This window comes from Bombus affinis, chromosome 6 (assembly GCF_024516045.1).
Source record: "Bombus affinis isolate iyBomAffi1 chromosome 6, iyBomAffi1.2, whole genome shotgun sequence".
NCBI classification, from domain to species: Eukaryota; Metazoa; Arthropoda; class Insecta; order Hymenoptera; family Apidae; genus Bombus; species Bombus affinis.
This window is the reverse complement of record NC_066349.1, coordinates 15,506,101-15,525,521: the sequence shown is the minus strand read 5'-3', so window position 1 is coordinate 15,525,521 and position 19,421 is coordinate 15,506,101. Positions and strand designations below refer to the sequence as shown.

The following is a 19,421-nucleotide window of genomic DNA, read 5'->3' as shown; positions in this document are numbered from 1 at the left end:
ATAATTTAATCCCTTGTTATTGATTTTCTTTATTATTTTTTGTATTAATATTTTAGGTACTTGGAATTTTTTGTATCTAGTACATACATACTAGGTAGGAAGGATATAACGCGATTGAATGCCATTTCCTAAAGTTATTTATACGCCTTTTTCTAAAATCGTTTTTTGATATTCTGTCCATGATCTATCGATAAAATTATATGATATTAAGTAGTATTATTAAAACTTAATCTATGTTTGTTAAAAATTAGGATGTATGGTATAAGAGTATGGTATGAAACAATTAAACAATAACGAATTAAATGTTTAATGTTTAGACGACCAAAATGCGTAAACTTTAGCTTTTGGTGATTTTACGAACATTATACCGTTATAGCGTTTTACCGTTATACTGTTTTTATCTACTACATCTAAGTTTTATGTCCTCGCCGAGATTATTTAGGGAGCTTCGAATGAATGCAACATCAAACGTATTATAGGTGTGCCAATATTATCGGTCCAAATTAACGCATTTATCAGGAATATCTTTATCGCATTATTTGGGTCCAGTTTACATTAGTAAATCGTATTGCTACCACGTAAATCGTGCAAGCAGACGTATTAGGTATACAAAGAATAAAGAAATAATCAGTATGTCACTCATGTCGCAAGTGATTGGTCGCCGTTTCTACAAAACGCGATTTGTAAACCTAAATACAAAATTCATATCTCTGAACTCAAACTCTTTTGTGTAGTAAAAGATTGATATTAAAAAATGTACACTAAGGAAAGATTTTATATGTTATCCTTATTTTTTAAATACTTTTATATATACAATCCAAATTTTTTATGTCCTAAATTTTTTAAACAGCGGATGTTTATTTGCTGTAGACGAACTAGGAGCCTTTTTATATTCGTAATAAACTGCATCGTCCGCCCCTGACATCGAAGTCATGTTTCCGGCTTTACGTACAATCTGAAATAATACTTTAGGTAAAGTAAAACAAACAACAAAATACATGACATTTTCTAATTTGATGAATATAATTTTTAGTCACATTAATATCTTAAAACTTACAGGTCTGGGTCCTTCTCCAGGTATTCTTTCCTCGTCCGCATCAATGTCACTCGCAGATAGGACTTGTTGTAGCAAATGACCCTGTTCTTCTCTAGATGTATACATCAAATCTGGTTCCTATTTTAATAATCGAAGAAATAAAATCCAAAGTAATTTTACAAAATCATTATTCAATGTTACTAGGTACATAATACGCACTTCTTCCATTCCTGCAAGTTTTGTAATGACCTTGTAAGCATATCCTTGGTTTACAAGGAAACGCTGACGCTTTCTCGAGTAATTCATTTCCATCGTATCTAGTGATACCAAAGTGTAAAAAAATGCATTGTATTCCTCCGCGATGGCACCTATGAAAAAATTTAATATTTAATATGTCTAATTCGTTTCATGTAAAATAACTTTTAGTGAATTGTACCTTTTTTAGCTCTTAAAATTCGTCCTAAACGTTGTGCTTCTTGACGTCGTGAACCACCGTGCGAAGATATTTGAATTAAGACATTAGCCTCTGGTAAATCAAAGGAAGTGTCTGCCACTTTACTCACAAATATGGTATTTACTTTAGTGTTGAATTTGAAATTTTGCAAAATTTGTATTCGTTCGCTCTGAAATTATTTGTGTCGTAAGGTATCTTGCGATTGATATAGTTTCCATTTTTATATTTATACTTACTTGACTAGTGGGACCATAGATATACGGTTTGTTCATTTTAATGGCATAATGTTTCAAAGCAAAAACGTTATCTGAGAAAACAATGGTTTTATCCCCACGCCTTTCATGATATCGTATTAAATATTGGCAGCAACGAAATTTGTTAGGATTCATCACATAAAGTAACTGTAAATAGAATAGTATTTAAAAATTGTCAAATATAAATATGAAATTAAATTAATATGCGATTATTTACCAATTTTTTAGTCATTTTGCAACCAAGATATTCTCTATAAAATTCCGGCGACATAGGACACCAAACTTCGGCACATTGTACTCTTGCGATAAAGCCTCTTTTTTGCAATTCTAACCAGTTGGCCTCGTACAGTTTAGGTCCAATCAGAAAATTGAGATCAGCAATTTTATCATCTTCTCGAAGTAATGTTGCGGTCAATCCCAATTTACAATGTGACTGAACGATTGTTAGCACTCTTCTGAACATTTTTGCAGGAATCGTATGTACCTCTAAGAGCATAATATATATTAAATAATTTAATGAAAATCTGTAATTCGATCTATTTTGTTTTGAAAAAGTATATTACCATCTAAAACCATAATTCCCCATTCCTGTTCTTGGAGCCATCGCATAGTTTGTTCCGCTTCCCATGAACGTTTTTGCGTATGAGTGATCATAGAATATGTTGTGATTAAAATTCCACAACCCATAGGTTTGTCTTTTGCTTCGCTTGTGAATCGACAAATCATTGAATCGTCCGCGGTGGACCACATTTTAAATTGTTGCTTCCATTGTTCTACCGATACTCCAGAATTACATAAGACCAACGCACGTTTCCGAACTGTACAACAAGCTGTTACTCCAACTAAACTTTTACCGGCACCGCAAGGTAAAACAATAACGCCTGATCTAGCACGCCCATTTCCGAACATCTTCCTTAAACTCTTCTCCTGATAGGGCCTCAGTACAGCCGACGGTTTCAAATCAATGCTAAAATATAATTTAGTAATTTTATAGACACCTTTTGCTACATATATAAGACACACTTCTGTTATACTACTCTATTGTACTTTATGTCTGGATTTACGGTATCATTGCGAAAATCATATTCTGCCAATAACGGGTACTCCAATTCTATACATCTTTTTTGAATAACTTCAATTTTTTCCTACAACATAATTTTTTACAAATATTCAATAATACATGAAATTTTGCTTCTTATAAATTAAGATAAAAATTCCGTACCTGATTTACTTCAAAACTAACTGTCTTTAATTCGTGTTCTTCTTCTTCATCTTCATCCTCCTTATCCATTTTATCATAGAAGGTAGTAATATCTTCGGGAACAGCAGCTACTTCTGCTGGAACCTGATCATTAGTCGTTTCTGTTATTTTAGTGTTTCCAGTTGGAACATTAGTCACTGCTTTTACTCCAAACTAGGAAAAACAGAAAATATTAGCATTGTATTTCATTAAAATAATTACGCTATTAATATTCAAACAGTATTACCTGTGGTGCTTTTGTTTTGCTTTGAACATTTGTGATTATCTCATCTTTTTCGTCTTCTATAGACTTTTTTAACCTACATTCTTGAATTACAGGATCCTTCAGTAATTTTTGTAATACCTCAGGATACGGAGATTCGACAAAATATTTATTGTGCTTTAATACTAACTTTACCTTGCCATATGACAATGTACACAATTTTATAAATTCTACAATCCCATCAGGAATACTAGTTTTACTAAGTCTTTTTAAATATTCTATTATATCATGAGTTTGAAGCCCAACACTAACAGCAGCATACAAAGAATAAGCAGTTAATTTATACTAAAATAAAATTTGAATTATTAAAATTTTTTATATTTTATATGAGCAAATTTGATATTTAATTATATTTTTACCTCATGAATGTGTTCTGGACGACACACTGGCTCTGAGATAGCAATTAAAAAATCATGAGCATGTTTGTATACAGGTGAAAAAGATTCCAAAAAAATATGCCCATTTGGCGCCTAAAAAAATTTTAATAATAAGATAATCTTATATACATATGTTTAAAAAATCAGATTATAAGAGATTGATTAACATTAAAATTAGCATTACCACCCAAAGTGGCCTTAAAGTACAATCAGATTTTAAAATCATCTGAGAACGATAATCCTTTGCACCAAATTCATCTTCCAATGCTGTATCATCTTGCTTTTCAACATCATTTTTGGCTGCATCAGGTATACCTTCAGTTTCATTATCATCTAAAGTATCATCGTCATTGTATTCTTCTGGATCCTCTTTACGCTTTTTCCATTTACCTCTATCTGTAAAAATAAGTTACAACTTTCATTACAATATCAAATAACTTGACATTCATATATAATTGTAATAAAAATTATCTTAACTCTTATTTTATTGAAGTTGCTCTAAAAATAATAAAATTCGTAGGTAAAAATTGTAAAACATTTTAATGAAATAAAGGATACCTTCATACCATTATCTTTTTTAAAACGTTTTGGTGGGCCCATTATTAATTAACAATTTAATTGTTAAATTATAAATAGTTACTTTTAACGCTGATTGATTATTTTCTCTAATTTATTTATCACTTAAATCAGAATTAATAATTTTTTAGGAGACTAGAATACCAACAACGTTAACACAATCCGAAAATTGGTTAGTCATAGACAAAGTATAGTATAGATATACCTAACATCGGATGTAATTTTTTGTTAGGCTAGATACACAAAAGTTAAAGTACTTAAGTCTTTAGTAAGAATTTTTAATAAATAAATTTCTATAAATAATAATATCATGATATGTTATACATTTTTTTATATTTTTAGCATTTAGACTGATTTATATAAAAACGAATTTTTATTTCTATTATGAATGATAGTCACTGATATTATTGTTCTATTATTCTTGAATGATAACCACTGATTATAATGATTTCTTGTTGTTACTGAAAAATTTATATTATAAAACGAATATTGTAATGTTAATATTGTAATATTTTTAAAACATCTAGAAATATTAAAAATTATTCATATATAACGCTGTTGTTAGAAAGGATAAGTAAAAACATTATATTTCTCTGTATCAGAAAAATGTTGTTTTATTAATAACAAAATTAATAAAAAAATATGAGGTCAGTTTTTAAAAATCGTGATGTAATAATTGATTACTCCTATTCTTTGCTCATAGATTATCAACAAGGAACATTACAGTTTGTAGCAAGAGCTTTCTTATTGACTAGACCTAAGGAAAAAAGACAAACCAGAGCAGCACCTTGTTCTGCCCACTTTTTATTTTTTTCCCTAAAATAATTTAAAGTACATTTACGTTAATAAAATAAAAGTATGTAACATAATATACAATTCTGTCTATTACCAGAAGGATGATCCATATCTCCGTCCATCGACGGTAACGATGGATTGAAATAATTTTCCCTTCTGTTGTGTATTATAATTTGGTATTTTTTTCCTTTGAGTTTGCGTCCATTTATGTAAAATAGTTTTTGGTAGTTCAAGATCTGTTACATAATTATTTCTTAAAAACGCACAATGCATTAAGGTTACGTCCTCCTCCTCTGAAATCTTTCTTTTATTTGATGATTGTCCCTCATCCTGTTTTTCATCTTCTCTCATAGGTGAAACTTGAGATCTTCCCAATAAACCTTTTTCTTCAAATTCTTTTTTCTTTGAAAGACAATAATCAATTAAGTTCCATAAATCACTAAAACAAGATACTAATTAATGTCATAATAAATGGTCATATTATTCTAACAACATTAATCATACCATATTTGTTCTAAAGTTTGAGAACTAAGGAACTTTTTGCCTAATGTTGATTCCTGCTGTTCCCTAAGTATATTTTGTATACAGTACTTAGTATTAGAAGGTGAATTATCACAATCCACAGCATATTTTAAATATGATTTTATTACATCTTCCATGGGAAGTAAACCTTCTTTACTAAATATTGAACAGTTCCATTCAGCTGCACGTGCAAGCATCACACTACTGCATCCTGTTATTTCCTTAAATCTGTAAATAAATAACTGCAGTTACTTCTAAATTGTGCAAACAATATATGTATTTTTAAAGGTAAAATTTAAGTAAAGCATTACTTGAAGATATCAGAATATTTTTGTATTTCTTTTGACCCTCCATTTGCTATAACTGGTATAGCAAGTCTATCAGATATTTTCTTCAGAACATCATTACGGTTCATATGTTGTGGTCTTTCATTAACAGTTCGACCATGAACCGCAATTGCTGATATACCAGTCGATTGTAAAAGTTCACAAAGTTCTAAAGTTTTATCTAAATCTGGCAATACACGAATTTTACAAGTTACAGGAATGCTCAAATTATCTACTAAAGTTTTTAAAATATTTGTAGCTATTTCTGGTTCTTTTAGAAGGGCTGCACCCATTTTTCCTACCAAGGAAAACAGTTTGGGACAACCCATATTTAAATCGATTCCAGCAACATCTTGTTCTACCATTTTGGCTACTTTCAATGCTCTTGTTGCATCGCAAGTACCAATTTGCAAAACTACTTTATTTCTCTCTTTAAGACATGTTCGAAAAGTCACTGTACCATCTGTTTTATCTATGTAATCAATTGTACCTAAAACATCTAAAGAAGAATTCATTAAAGTAACTTTTCTAATTCTTTAAATCAAGCTAGTTTTGATGAATATTTTAATACTAACATTTTCTTACCATTTTCACGACGAAATGATCGTAATAATTTCCAGTCTATTAATTCTTCTGTGTACACTATATCAGCTCCATAATCAAGTGCAAGAAGACGCATAGGAAGCGTACCAATTCGTACCATAGGTGCTAATATAAGTTTATTCTCATAATTCAATCTTTTCCTTTCCATCGTTATCCCTGCCTTTCCGTTCATTCTATTGTCAATATGTTATAATTTTTATTGTGATCTTGAAAATGTAAACTTTAATGCGGTCACAACGAATTAGGATATTTACTATGAAACATATAATTATAATAATTTCTTATCGATACTTTTTTATCGATGCATTATTAAGATAAAAATATTTTTTCTTTTCAACATCTCTCTTACAGAAAATTAATAACTTTTTACGAATTATTTAGTACAGTGTCACACATGTCGATTCCTTCTAATAACGATACACATAATGGTTTGCTTCGGGAATATTTAGGCTAGATGGCAGTTTCATTATATTCACCGTATGTGAATCGTCCAACATAGTAAGAATTTCATGTTCTATGTTTGATGATCACAGAATACTTTCAAATTTGAACGCTAAGATCGATCAACTGTCAAACAATACGTTAAGTTGAGTAATATGGTACAATCTCTCCTTTGTTTCATTAATTTGGCGATTGATAAATCGCTTAGAATCTTCAACGTGTACGAATTGTATCTATGAGAGATTAGCGGTCAATAGTGATTGAACGACAGACAAAAGAAAATTTTGATAATGTTCACACCATTAAAGCCGACAGAAGCAGATTTTATCGACGTGACTGTTTTAAGTACTCCTCAGCCACAAGCAACTTCAACTGTACAAAGAAAAAGCACGTGAGTTTGTCTTGTCTATAAATTTTGTATTTCACAAGCTCTGAATAATACGATATAATTCAAATGGTTATAAAATGTTATTAGAAAAAAAAAAATTAATTACTTTTTTCAGATTGGAAAACAATGTTCTTGATAGGGGTATTGAAGAGGCTATTTGTAAACAATTTGTTAAAGACAAAAATGATATTACACGAAAGTCTACTGACTCATCTCTTGGAATACTGGACAGTATATCTTCCTGTAAATTCTGTACTGTGTTTTATATAGTTTATATTGATGGTCATGATAAATAATGTATTTTTATAGTTTTAGCTGAAGTAAGTGGAATAGAAGAAGTAGAGAAACAAAGTGAGAGTAAATTGGACATAGAATGTGCTAGAAAGCTACTTCAAAGATGTAGTGATATAAAAAGTACATCTATTACATATGGTAAAAACCTTAATTTTTTAAACATAAGTCTCTATTTGTAGATAAATATCGAATATGGCTTCTTACCATTGCAGATACAAACAAAGAAAACAATACGAATTTTCAAAATTTATCTAGTAATATCATTCCTTCAACATTAATTGATTATGGTCAATCCGTATGTTCCAATCAAATTAATCTTCAGAATGAAAATATTTCACATTCAGTTAAGGATAAAGCAAATAGTGTAAGTATAATTTTTTATGAAAAATTGGTTGGAATAATTTATGAGTGTCATATATAGGTTGTTTTTGAGCCAAAAGAGATCAGTGCACGTTCATCCGGATTAAGTAGAAGTTCAGAAAATAATTTATCATCATTAGCTTCAAGTAAAAATTTGAATCAAATGACATTTGATACAACAACTGCTGAATTCATGGCTCAATTTAGTAATGAAGATTTTCGTCCAGCTTCTGAAATGGTCAGTCAACTGTTAGCTGATGAAGCATCCTGGCAACAAAGTTATCCTTATGCTCTTCCCACAACAGCTTCTTCTGAAAAAGAATACTTAAACTTTTCCTGTTTTTCTGGCATCATGGGTGAACTAGATTTATCAGTAGAGTAAGTACATAATTGCAAATATTTTGCATAGTAAATATTATTAAATATAATCAAATACGATTAAATTTTAGATCCTGTGCTGGGCATAAGGTATCTGTGAGTGAATTTTTTAGAAGAAAATGTGGAAATTTTGGAGAATTATCGGATACTGGGGTAGAAAGGCCAAGTTTGGGTCTGTCAGTAAATAGTCCAAAAAAAAAAGATCATCTTATACCTCTAGTTGATTCAACTTGCTCTTCTGTAACAGAAGGTATTACTTATTTGCATTTATTGAAACAAATTTCTTGTATATCTAAAAGGCTATTTCTTCTTGTAGATTCCTCAATTGGACCCAATATCGCGAAAGATAAAACTCAAAATATTCCAAATATAACAAAAGATGTGGAAGAGCAAAGTATTATGAGTTTGACCAGTATCGCTCAAGCACTACAGGATATCGATAGTGGCACACCACGAAGATTAGTGGATCAACTCATCATGGCAAAGAAAAAGAAAAAATCCACGCAGGCGCAAGAGAAGAGTGTAGTTAGAGATACTTACATATTATCGCCTTCAAGTAGAAAATCCATGCCTGCTACTTCAAACAAAAATACAGATAATTTTGGAAAAGATGTGGCATTACTAAATCTTTCTTCAAAATTATCTTTAGATAGTAAAATCATTAATGAAACTGTAGATATTAAACATTCTGTTCCAAGAATGCTTTCATTTGATTCTGACTCAGGTACAAAAATAAACTATGAGGCGATTTCTCAGGAACTTAAGAAAGAGTTAAGTAGTGGAAACTTACCATCCTTATATAGTCAAGGTACAGTTTTTTCCTAAAAATTTTAAGTTTTAATCAACTAATAAGTTGTTTGAATAAATTAAGTTTAAAACTATTCCTATATTTCACTTCACTCAAAGAATATCTCTTTTAGAGCTTAAGTCATTGTTGGAAGACTCTAAATTAACTCTCCCAAATTATACAGAAAACAAAATATCATCTCATACTTCGAAAATTAACGCAATGATTAGTCAGGAGGAAAAGTCTGCCGGTCTTGAAGAAGAAGAAATAGGAAAAAAAGAAAATATAAAAAAGGAAAATGTTTCATGTAAAGATAGATCAGAAATTCAAAATATTTCAAATTTACAAGAATTTTATGTTAATAGTAAGATACTATAACGCAATAAGTATATCATCCTGTAATTTGCTCTTCTATGATTTATTAATTTTTATTTTTTATAGACGTTGTCATTGGCAAAGGTACAGAAGAATTGTGCAGTTGTATCGTTGCTATACCTAGAGAAATTGATATTGAACTCTTAAATAAAAGTGATAGATGGGTCATTTGTGCATTAAGCGTAAATCAAATTCAAGGAGATAAGCATAATGTCCGACTTACACTGCCGAAAGATGTTATTCTTATTAAACCAAATGCAGAACAACATGTTAAGGTAAAAAAAAGACGATTACAAATTTACAGCAATATAAAAATTAAAACATAATTATTTCAGATTTCCGTAATAGTAGTGAAAATGTGTAAACCAATTATTGCAGTTTTAAACATAACAGTGTCAGATATGGTAACAAGAATTGAATGGATTATGAAACATATTATATGTCTCAAACCCGAAGAAGTTGATATAAACGTGTCAAACCCTTCTCAAAAAAAAGAATTAGATTTTCAATATATTGCTGAAAATAGCATGGCAGTCTTACCTATTACAATAAAAAATAAAAATAACGTCGATGTACCCATCAAAATTTCTATACTACAGGTGATAATTCCATCTAATTAATCTCATATGTATTTTATTTGTTATGTCTGTTATCTTTTCTTTTTAATGCAATGTAGAATGAACCAGCAATATTTAGCTTAGAAAATCCAGAAGAATCACAATATATTACTCTTAAATCTCAAGAAGTACGCACTACAAATGTTCGATGCAAGGCTGTTGCGCAAAAAAATACTGAGACGCAACAACGATCCTTACAACGTTACGCTGGCACTTTAATAATTCAAAACGAAAGTACTCCAGAGAACAGTATAATAATCCAAGAAATTCCTCTTATTGTACAAGTAGGAATTTGTAAGATACAAACGATTGATACAGACTTACCTTTGGTCGTTCCTAACAAACAAAGCAAATCCTTGACTGTGATTAATCTCGGGACGATACCGACGCTAATAACAGCTTCATTTATCCAAGAAATTGAATTAACAAAAAATTCAAAATGTTTCTCAGTTGAACCAGAAAATTTACTTGTGCAACCTAGGGAAACTAGATGCTTCTTTATTACATACAAGCAACAAACAACGGACACTCCTAAAATGTGAGAGGACATTTTATAAACCTATATAATATAAATATCTTTTTATTGATTTTTGCATATATTTATAGGTATGCAAAAATTAAATTAACTGCTGCTGGCGATGATCATTACTATTCTGTAATCGGAGACTCAAACACATATACAGAGGCAGAAAATGAAAATGTTCGATGCGATACACCTCAGTATTTACCACCTGTTAGTTCTCCATCGTCTCCGCATAGCGTGGTTTCAAACAAGTAAATTTAATATTATATGTTATATTAAGCTTCTACAAAGTTTTAAATGTTGACATTTTACACAATAATAGGTCAGGCGTATCTGGCAGAATTTCGCCTCTTAGTTCAGTATCTGGTTTAACTGTTACTGGCGATAAAATTCCTATCAGAACAACTCACGCTGCTCTGATATGGAATAGCGTGAAAACAGGAAAGTCAGAAATTAGGGAATTCACTATTCGTAATACAAGTAACAACAAAATAAGGATACAAGCTATTATATCGGACAGTGAAAAAAATTTTCGAGTAATATATTTAATCCACTGGAATATCATTTAATTAATATTTTACATTTATAAAAACATTTGACATTCTCTCAGTTTCTTCGAGAACGACAGCCCGTTGGTGCTATTGTATTAGCTCTGCAAGGTTTGGAAAGTAGGATGCTGTCCGTTCTATTTAGTCCTCATCATATTGGCGCAGCGGCTGGAAAAATAATATTCAGACACTATGAGCCAAAAAGAGAAGAGTCTGAACCTGGATCTTCGAAAGTGGTAAATAAACGTATTGTATGTTGGAACTCTCATAAATTAATTAATATTTGAATCTATTTGTAATATATCATTTGCAGCTATTTCTATATGGTTATGGGGGTTATAGCAAAGTTGAAATTTCAGAAGCATTTAAAGACACAGGCGGAAAAATGTGGTTATCGCTTGGTATTTTAAGGTGCGGAAGAACTCCACGTGCAAAAATCAAATTACAAAATATTGGAGATCTGTGTTCCTATGTTAAAATCAAATTAATACCCAAAGGTATCTTAAGTATATGAATTGTAAATGATCATTTTCTAAATTATTTTTTAATAATCTCAGCTGTATATCCTACTATGGCATCGAGTTGGCAAGTAAATCCAACCGAATTCTTGCTAAATTCGAAAGATGTTCAATGGGTGACTCTGGAATTCGAACCGCGAAAGGAAGATCTAGCTTTACTGCAACGATCTAATGTCTCACATGTTGGAACCCTGTTAATTACCCATGGAGATGAACCTACGCGTTGGCGAATTCGTAGGTAAGTAATATTAACACGTTGACTGCCATGACACCCGTATTCGGATGTCAGCAAAGTTTCTGGCCAAGTCGTGTAACCCATATTCGGGTGTCGCTTATTTGACTACTTCCGAAGGATCGTCGTAGGTATTTGAAAAGATATTCCATAATAATAAAACTGTTGAATTGTTATAAAAGTAATACGAAAATGGTTTATTAAAAAAATTATTTAGAATGTAAAACTTTAAAGCATTCTATACATAATTGAGGTTGGTCGGGACAATTTGGACAATAAATTGTTGTTTTCTTCAAATTCTTTCGTGCCTTTGTTCGGTTTATTCGACGTCTTTTATTTGCATAACATAGTTTGCATGCGCGTCTAATGCTTCTTCCGGAATCATTTTTGCCGAACGGCAATATTATAGTGACTCCGTTGAAGACAAGGATTTTTTGTATTTTCAGACAACCCTAATAATTTTGCAACTAATAATTGTCTAAATATTCTAATATTTATATTCTTCCTTGTTGCAATTTTGTAAACCGTTAAAGCGTTTACAACGGAAATTCCCAGAAGGGGTTGAATGCCAAGTTTTCTGTATCATTTTATTCCTTTTCTAATTGCGATGACATAAAAAACCATTTGGTCAGAATAATCTATACCATACTTTCCTTCATTATATTCAACAATAGTTAGTGGTTTTAATGTTGCGAACAAACCACATGAGCGACTCGCATTACTAAAATATCGGACGCTTGGTACTGCTGCACGCGTAGCCTGACGAAGATTTCTTTGAAAACACGCGTGGCAGTCAACGTGTTAAGTTTATAAAAAATTATTCTACTCTTCAATTTTTTATTTTTTATTTTTAGATTGTATAATAAAATGAAAGAAACAGGCGAATTGAGTGGAAATGAAAATGAAACTTTTAGGAATATTATTCAACCATTATGTAAAACTTTTTCTGGAGAACAATTAATATCGGATATAAATGCTATACGAGATTCAGTGGTAGGTAACAAGGAATTTACTAACTTCTCTAATTATTAAATTATTTATAAATCTAAGTATTATTTAGCAAAATCTTGGGGACCTTTGTCAAGGGATTCGTCAACATGAAATAATGTTAACGGTGGAAGTGTGCGCCGATGAGACTATGTCCGTTCTTCACGATAATGCCGACGAATCACAAATGTTTTATTCTCTTTGTAGCGACAATAGTCAGATATATGAAGGAAATGGTGAAAGTTTCCTACCCTCAGAGTGAGTGTAATAAATAATTTAAATGTCATAAAGTTCAATAGACATTGATGTTTACATAAAGAAATCTTCAGGACTTTTGTAGCAAATAGTACACTTCAAAACGGCATGAATGCAAGCGATTTTATCATTAGCCCATCTGTTGTAATTTTAACTCCACCGACTAGATCAGAAGCAGTTGTAACAATAAGAAGTCCTTGTACTGTGGCAGAACCGTTCGAAACTGCTTTATCAAATACGGAGTATTTAAAAGTCGTTCCTGCGGAAGGAATGATACCTACTAGAAGAGATTTTCAACTAAAAATACACTGTAAACGAAAAATTGAACGGAATTTCAACGCGGTTCTTGAAATTTATACTGAGAACAAAAAGTTTGATGTACAAATAAAAGTAACAGTTAAATGATTGTAAATTGAAATTTTAGAATTAATTTTTTATTGAAGTATTTATGATACAGATACTACTATCCTATAGCTTTTAATTTTTATATCAGCAATATTTTTACTATAAATAAATTAATCAATAAAATTTTTATTTGTTAATAACATATCCCTTAATACATCATGATGTACATTATTTATCTTAAATTGTACATTATGCTGTGACTGGAGAGCTTGTATTATTTGGACCATATTCTTTACGTCAGATATTCCAGAATGTAATTTTCCAACCAAGGGAAGGTTAAGATGTGAAAGCATATCTGTTAAATTTCGTGGATAATGATCTGTTGCATCACAAAAACTACCTTTTAAATTTATCCACTTCATAAATTGCTTAGGTAATGATATATTCTCTAACTCGCACTGGCTTGGTAACATGAACTTTAAGTCCCAATCACCGCATGTAACAAATGCAGAATTGTTCCCGTCTTTAAAATATTTATGTTCTTCTAACCAATTACAAAATGTTCCAAACACTTCTGGAAAGTAAGGTTGATTGTCTACCAGGTCCTGTATGATTCCAGTAAGTTCTGTACAAAATGGAGTAAGCTGGGGATGGTATTTTGGCTTAATATACTCGTGAAAGACATTTTCAACTTCCCAACTTGTCGTAGACACTGCTGCACAGGGAAACTCGATAATTTCTTGCGGGTCAATTTTCTCGTATTTTTTGCAAGTGCATTCAAAGTCCAGTACAAGCAAATAATTGAAAGATTGCTTAATTTCTTTGGTTCCTTTGTAAATAGATCGAGGATATTTCGTGAGAAGCCGTTTCGCCATTATTTCATTAAACTTGTGAAAAAAATAATTACTATCTCGGTTAAAACGAAACAGAACGTTTCAGAATATATACAGGATTAAATAAGGTTAGAAAGTAAATGGTTTATTGAACTGGAAGATTCCTAACGCCACTTATTTAGTTACAACATTTGTAAAAAAGAAACTTAAGACATATTTTTTTTTTTAATTCACAAATACTATTTAAGATACTATTAAACACTTAAAAATATGTCAGATTCTTGACATACTTGACGCAAATATTTCAATCACTTCCGGCTTATACTTACAACTAATAACTAGTGAATGCACGTTTGAATATCAATTTCGAAACGACTTGAAGTTTTTCAATACTGTGGGAATACGAATTACTTTAAACATAATTCGACGTTAAAAATTTTTGAATATCCTAGTAAATCTTAAATCCTGAGCTATGAAAGTTTACCTAAGGTTGAAGATCAAGTGTAACAGTAATTACGACTGCACACGAGTACGAAACTTACATATGTATATAATAATATTGTCATTGATATAATGACATGTCAGACTATCATTGAAGAATAAATTATCATAAAATTAATAATCTATAACTTGACCAAGCTTTTTTAATCGATTAAGTAACGCATCGCCTCTTTTTATGATATTTTGATAAATTAATCCTCGATCGCATGAAACATCAGGTGCTTGCCCTCTGTTGCAACCAGCAGCGCTGATGGTAACGATCATTCCAGCCACTTTATCGATTTTACAATGCAATTTACCATTAGCAATAAAATGTGCCACTTCTTGTTCTATGTATTCTTCTGTCACGCCAAATTCTGTCGCCATTCTACTTAAATTGATGGTCCTGTATGCTTGCAATAGCTGACAGTATGCCCTCAAACGCATCTCTCTTACGTAATAACGATAATGGAAATGAAGCAAAGGATTTGCTCTAAGCTCGCATTCTATCCAGGCAAGATTTTCGAAGAATTCTTTGTAGTGACAATCATAGAGAGAATAAAAAAATGCTCTGTATTTGGGAGCCTCAGTGAGCAAAGCTTGTTGCAGGAGGCCATTATTGTTGAATCGAGAATCAAGTTGCGATCGGGATAAGGAAATTATTCCTGATAATGTTGTGTATTCTACGACCTCTTTGAATGGCAATAGTTCATAGGATTCAAAGGTTGGGATACAGTCCAGCAAAAGGCACGCAGCGCGAGGAAAGTTTCGCGTTGCCAGATAGTAAACAGCTTCGTACACTTTCAATTTATTACGACAACACCAATTGCTGCCTGATGCATGAGAACCTTCCATCAGATTTGTTATCTTGGTAATTATTTGCCCCATCGAGCGAATATTATTTTTTATGTGTGCTATTCTAAACAAACCGAATGCAGCTTCGACTTTGATGCTGGATGAATTAGTTTCGTCGTTTATGACGGAGTTCGCAATGTCTGTGGCACGATCGAGATTACCAGTTTCACAAAAGAATTCGAACTTTTCTCGCCAATTTCTTTTTTCAGTGTCCTCAAGAGTCAAATTATCAGAGGACTCTAATTCCTTCCACGTAAGCTCGTTTTCATGCTTCATTGCATCGAGAAGATTCTCGTCAATTTTCCAGTCGAATGCCTTACATACATCTTCGTAGTAACGTGTCATGTTTCCGCGTTTTATTATATCGAGTAATTCAGTTTTTAAGTTCTCATCATTTTGGTATTTTGGCAGAGTTAATTTAAATCGGATTTTGATAAAGAATATATGCTCAGGGGTTCTGTGACACAATTCTGAATTACTCATGACTTTTATTTTTGCTCATTAGTCTAACGAATATCATACGATCTTTGGATGCCAGTCTTTTGTTTTTCGATTTATGTTCGCTTATCATTAGATGTAAAACAATTTGAATTATTAATATATTTTGCATAATGTATTTCGATAGATATATCAACCAATCAGGGTGTGCTATTCAAATAAAGAAATGGCGCATTTTCGTTACTCGTAACCAGCATTGATCAAATGAGCGCCAAAACCTGTGTAGATTCTAACCTTTTAGGTAACTTTTTAAAGTTTATCATACAAGTTTGAATTATAAACTATGACAGAGAAACCTACTCAAACCACCAATTTACCATGGTAAAGTTTATGTCATCTACAATGAAGTTTCAAAAATAATCGAATAAGTATAAAGAATAACATTGTTATTTTGTTCTTTCAGGGTGGAAAAGTATCGACCGAAAAAATTAGATGATTTGATATCTCACGAGGAAATCATCAAAACTAGTTAGTATATGTGTGAATTTAATGATATTGCAAAAATGTATGATTATCACTCGTTTATTAAATTACTATTTTTTATCACAGTAAATAAATTCATTGATGAAAATCAGCTTCCCCATCTCCTTTTTTATGGACCTCCTGGTACAGGGAAAACAAGTACAATACTTGCTTGTGCACGTAAATTATATACACCAGCCCAATTTAATTCAATGGTTTGATTCTTTGTTATATATCATCTTTATTTTGTACAACTTACTATGGTTTATATACAATATTATTTTCCATACAGGTATTAGAAATGAATGCTTCAGATGATAGAGGTATTGGTATAGTTAGAGGACAGATCCTTAGCTTTGCAAGTACAGGCACAATGTACAGATCTGGTTTTAAATTAATCATCCTTGATGAAGCTGATGCTATGACAAAGGATGCCCAGAACGCTCTTAGGAGAAGTAAGTTGTAACATGAATTACTTGCTTTAAGTATGAAAGACACATTCTATGCAAAAATTGTTTCAGTAATAGAGAAGTACACAGACAATGTAAGGTTTTGTATTATATGTAATTATCTCAGTCAAATTATCCCTGCCCTTCAGTCTCGGTGCACTAAATTTAGGTTTGGCCCTTTGTCTACAGACCAAATTTTACCAAGGCTAGATACCATTATTAAAGAAGAGAAGTAGGTATATAAATTACAATAAAATATTGTATCTATTACTAACACTTTTATATATGCTTCAGTTTAAATGTTTCGGAGGATGGAAAACAAGCATTGATAACATTGAGTGGAGGAGATATGAGGAAAGTTTTGAATGTCCTCCAAAGTACTTCGCTTGCTTTCAGTGCAGTTACAGAAGAAAATGTTTATTCTTGTGTAGGACATCCTCTTCCAATTGATATAAAAAATATCATCAATTGGTTGTTGAATGAATCATATGAATTATGTTATTGTAGTATCCTTTTTATATAATTAACTATAGTTATTCATTTTTAAATTACGATTGCCTTAACACATGTTTAGAAATACAAGACATAAAACTAAAGAAAGGACTGGCATTGCAGGATATATTAACAGAACTGCATCTATTTGTAAATAAAAGTATGTCTCTTAGTTATCAATTTCATAAAAAAATAAGCAAAGATATTAGTTTAATCATTTCGTTTTAGTCGAATTTCCAGATTCCGTACTTATCGATTTGGTAATTAAACTAGCCGAAATAGAGAAAAGAGTATCTATTGGTTGTAGTGAAGCGGTACAATTAAATGCCCTCGTTTCAGCATTTCAAAGAGCTCGCGATATCGAGATTTCTTAGTGCGTACAACATTTGAGGATCGAATTCTATGAATTGAGGTAATATCGAATTTGAAGCACTATATGTTCGTATGAAGAATTTTAGAATAATACTTAATTCGGTAAGAATGTATCGTTTACGATTGTTACTATGTATAATAAAGAAAAGATCGAGATTTTTAGAAAACCATACACATGAAGTAATGGATTCTCCCACGCGCTCCTATCCACCTTGTTTCTTAATTCTACAATAAATTAAATTCTTTCGTGAACGGTATCAAAGCAGTGAATTTCTGAAAATATGTTGTCAAGGGCTACATCGCAAATCAGTCGAATCATCTAAGCGAGTTGCATATAGTGCTTGTTAATTTTTATTTGGTCCTATCCATGTATCCTCGATAATTCATGTGTATGGAACAGTTATAGGAACCTTATCCCCGAAATGATAAGTTTTGTCGGAGTAGTAACCGACAGACGTATTTAGATGTATCTGGTGCAATCACTGTGTGACGATAGCATTTGATCGTACAAGTGAAACAGTGTCCGACAGTGGTCCGACAAATGTCGCTCAATCAGCACGCGATCATTCAAGTACCATGTCGACAAAAACATATCTAGAGACTAAACATGCAATGCTACGCTATTTTCTGCACTTTCCAGGATCTTATACTTTGGTAATTGATTTGTTTTTTAAACTATGTAATTTAAAAATCTTTGAATTACATTATGCATAGTACACAAATTGTACACTTTTATATACTCAGAACGGAGATGTGTATTTCTTTTCAGAATCATGTTTAGAGAAAATGGCTTTTTTATGTTTTATTTCACGCGCAGTAAATCTTTTTCGAAAAATAACTGAAGTTATGTTTCAATTCGCCAATGAACTATAATCTTCGATCATTTTGATATTTGTTTTGGCGATGACTGATATAAAATATTCTTCGTTTAACACGCGTGCCATTATCGATGCCACGGTAACGGTATGTTTTATCCAGTTTTAATTATGCTTCCACGCTCGAAATATTTTGTAACTTTTACCGAAACACGACACTTGCTGGCTTGTTCAATTTCCGTTCATGTTCCGTAATTTTGAAGGGAATTTCCACTTGAACGAGTGGAACTCGGCCGTGAGTGTTTCGTCAACTATAATTGCGTCCTTCGCCTAATTAGTTGGCATTAATAATAATGTATATCAGAGAAGCTCGATGAAATTAGACGATACGAAGGAATATTAATCATTTGATTACCACTAATGAATATGTATCGAAAAACTAGTGCGGTTTTGCGCCAACGCTCAATTTACATCGCTGACACGTGTTAATGCGTTGTACATTATTGTTACAGCCGTGAATGGAGAAGCTGCTTGTATATATCATAGTCCTGAAAGTGAGGCGAAACTGCTGAAATCGTCCCAGTCTATATCTATGCCTAAGTAGAATAACCTGACACAGGACCGGCATGCTATTAGCTTCCTCTCCTTTTC

The 19,421-nt window shown here is 31.6% G+C and overlaps 5 protein-coding genes and 1 long non-coding RNA gene across 10 annotated transcripts; 2 read left to right on the top strand and 4 right to left on the bottom strand.

Annotated features, from left to right (window-relative positions):
* Positions 1 to 768: 768 nt before the first annotated feature.
* Positions 769 to 4,410, bottom strand: LOC126917043 (general transcription and DNA repair factor IIH helicase subunit XPB). Of its 2 annotated transcripts, none has more exons than XM_050723429.1 (13): positions 4,211 to 4,410; positions 3,829 to 4,040; positions 3,627 to 3,737; positions 3,232 to 3,552; positions 2,967 to 3,158; positions 2,792 to 2,889; positions 2,308 to 2,711; positions 1,962 to 2,230; positions 1,727 to 1,891; positions 1,473 to 1,659; positions 1,256 to 1,404; positions 1,058 to 1,174; positions 769 to 955 (listed from the first exon to the last, which is right to left on the bottom strand). In XM_050723429.1, the coding sequence occupies exons 1-13, from the start codon at positions 4,242 to 4,244 to the stop codon at positions 827 to 829; spliced, it is 2,388 nt and encodes a 795-aa protein (XP_050579386.1). In that variant the 5' UTR covers positions 4,245 to 4,410; the 3' UTR covers positions 769 to 826. The 2 variants fall into 2 exon arrangements, with proteins under 2 accessions (XP_050579386.1, XP_050579387.1); XM_050723430.1 differs by having other exon boundaries at positions 4,203 to 4,409.
* Positions 4,411 to 4,803: 393 nt separating this feature from the next.
* Positions 4,804 to 6,832, bottom strand: LOC126917059 (tRNA-dihydrouridine(20) synthase [NAD(P)+]-like). 2 transcript variants are annotated; one of them, XM_050723472.1, is made up of 5 exons: positions 6,439 to 6,832; positions 5,849 to 6,362; positions 5,520 to 5,765; positions 5,110 to 5,454; positions 4,804 to 5,036 (listed from the first exon to the last, which is right to left on the bottom strand). In XM_050723472.1, the coding sequence occupies exons 1-5, from the start codon at positions 6,449 to 6,451 to the stop codon at positions 4,928 to 4,930; spliced, it is 1,227 nt and encodes a 408-aa protein (XP_050579429.1). In that variant the 5' UTR covers positions 6,452 to 6,832; the 3' UTR covers positions 4,804 to 4,927. The 2 variants fall into 2 exon arrangements, with proteins under 2 accessions (XP_050579429.1, XP_050579428.1); XM_050723471.1 differs by having other exon boundaries at positions 6,449 to 6,832.
* A 321-nt stretch (positions 6,833 to 7,153) lies between these two features.
* On the top strand, positions 7,154 to 13,587 carry LOC126917036 (uncharacterized). 3 transcript variants are annotated; one of them, XM_050723415.1, is made up of 19 exons: positions 7,154 to 7,298; positions 7,411 to 7,538; positions 7,605 to 7,727; positions 7,802 to 7,953; positions 8,011 to 8,327; positions 8,399 to 8,577; positions 8,644 to 9,135; positions 9,248 to 9,478; positions 9,556 to 9,764; positions 9,825 to 10,088; positions 10,166 to 10,644; positions 10,713 to 10,880; positions 10,952 to 11,165; positions 11,240 to 11,413; positions 11,491 to 11,674; positions 11,735 to 11,933; positions 12,782 to 12,920; positions 12,988 to 13,172; positions 13,244 to 13,587. In XM_050723415.1, the coding sequence occupies exons 1-19, from the start codon at positions 7,198 to 7,200 to the stop codon at positions 13,572 to 13,574; spliced, it is 4,269 nt and encodes a 1,422-aa protein (XP_050579372.1). In that variant the 5' UTR covers positions 7,154 to 7,197; the 3' UTR covers positions 13,575 to 13,587. The 3 variants fall into 3 exon arrangements, with proteins under 3 accessions (XP_050579372.1, XP_050579371.1, XP_050579374.1); XM_050723414.1 differs by having other exon boundaries at positions 8,399 to 9,135; XM_050723417.1 differs by lacking the exon at positions 13,244 to 13,587 and having other exon boundaries at positions 8,399 to 9,135; positions 13,013 to 13,166.
* LOC126917097 (uncharacterized) lies at positions 11,145 to 12,042 on the bottom strand. The gene is made up of 2 exons (XR_007710856.1): positions 11,898 to 12,042; positions 11,145 to 11,345 (listed from the first exon to the last, which is right to left on the bottom strand). It is a non-coding gene; the product is annotated as an uncharacterized LOC126917097 (long non-coding RNA).
* Positions 13,582 to 16,180, bottom strand: LOC126917093 (26S proteasome non-ATPase regulatory subunit 6-like). The gene is made up of 2 exons (XM_050723558.1): positions 15,011 to 16,180; positions 13,582 to 14,401 (listed from the first exon to the last, which is right to left on the bottom strand). The coding sequence occupies exons 1-2, from the start codon at positions 16,163 to 16,165 to the stop codon at positions 13,685 to 13,687; spliced, it is 1,872 nt and encodes a 623-aa protein (XP_050579515.1). The 5' UTR covers positions 16,166 to 16,180; the 3' UTR covers positions 13,582 to 13,684.
* A 128-nt stretch (positions 16,181 to 16,308) lies between these two features.
* Positions 16,309 to 18,127, top strand: LOC126917078 (replication factor C subunit 5). Its single transcript, XM_050723526.1, has 8 exons — positions 16,309 to 16,501; positions 16,584 to 16,648; positions 16,730 to 16,857; positions 16,935 to 17,097; positions 17,164 to 17,323; positions 17,386 to 17,597; positions 17,666 to 17,743; positions 17,812 to 18,127. The coding sequence occupies exons 1-8, from the start codon at positions 16,464 to 16,466 to the stop codon at positions 17,955 to 17,957; spliced, it is 990 nt and encodes a 329-aa protein (XP_050579483.1). The 5' UTR covers positions 16,309 to 16,463; the 3' UTR covers positions 17,958 to 18,127.
* The last annotated feature ends 1,294 nt before the right edge of the window (positions 18,128 to 19,421 follow it).

Excerpts from the sequence above, each read along its gene's own strand:
- LOC126917043 (XM_050723429.1), bottom strand. The coding sequence starts at position 4,244 with ATGGGCCCACCAAAACGTTTTAAAAAAGATAATG. Across the intron at positions 3,738-3,828 it reads CTTTAAGGCCACTTTGGGTG|GCGCCAAATGGGCATATTTT; the intron begins GTAATGCTAATT and ends AAATTTTTTTAG. Across the intron at positions 1,405-1,472 it reads AATTTTAAGAGCTAAAAAAG|GTGCCATCGCGGAGGAATAC; the intron begins GTACAATTCACT and ends ATTTTTTCATAG.
- LOC126917059 (XM_050723471.1), bottom strand. The coding sequence starts at position 6,638 with ATGAACGGAAAGGCAGGGATAACGATGGAAAGGAAAAGATTGAATTAT. Across the intron at positions 5,766-5,848 it reads AAATATTCTGATATCTTCAA|ATTTAAGGAAATAACAGGAT; the intron begins GTAATGCTTTAC and ends ATTTATTTACAG. Across the intron at positions 5,455-5,519 it reads CAAACTTTAGAACAAATATG|TGATTTATGGAACTTAATTG; the intron begins GTATGATTAATG and ends ATCTTGTTTTAG.
- LOC126917036 (XM_050723414.1), top strand. The coding sequence starts at position 7,198 with ATGTTCACACCATTAAAGCCGACAGAAGCAGATTTTATCGACGTGACT. Across the intron at positions 7,728-7,801 it reads AAGTACATCTATTACATATG|ATACAAACAAAGAAAACAAT; the intron begins GTAAAAACCTTA and ends TTACCATTGCAG. Across the intron at positions 13,173-13,243 it reads GAAAGTTTCCTACCCTCAGA|GACTTTTGTAGCAAATAGTA; the intron begins GTGAGTGTAATA and ends AGAAATCTTCAG.
- LOC126917093 (XM_050723558.1), bottom strand. The coding sequence starts at position 16,165 with ATGAGTAATTCAGAATTGTGTCACAGAACCCCTGAGCATATATTCTTT. Across the intron at positions 14,402-15,010 it reads ATATCATAAAAAGAGGCGAT|TTTAATGAAATAATGGCGAA; the intron begins GCGTTACTTAAT and ends TTTTTTCACAAG.
- LOC126917078 (XM_050723526.1), top strand. The coding sequence starts at position 16,464 with ATGACAGAGAAACCTACTCAAACCACCAATTTACCATG. Across the intron at positions 17,598-17,665 it reads ATATGAATTATGTTATTGTA|AAATACAAGACATAAAACTA; the intron begins GTATCCTTTTTA and ends ACACATGTTTAG. Across the intron at positions 17,744-17,811 it reads GCATCTATTTGTAAATAAAA|TCGAATTTCCAGATTCCGTA; the intron begins GTATGTCTCTTA and ends ATTTCGTTTTAG.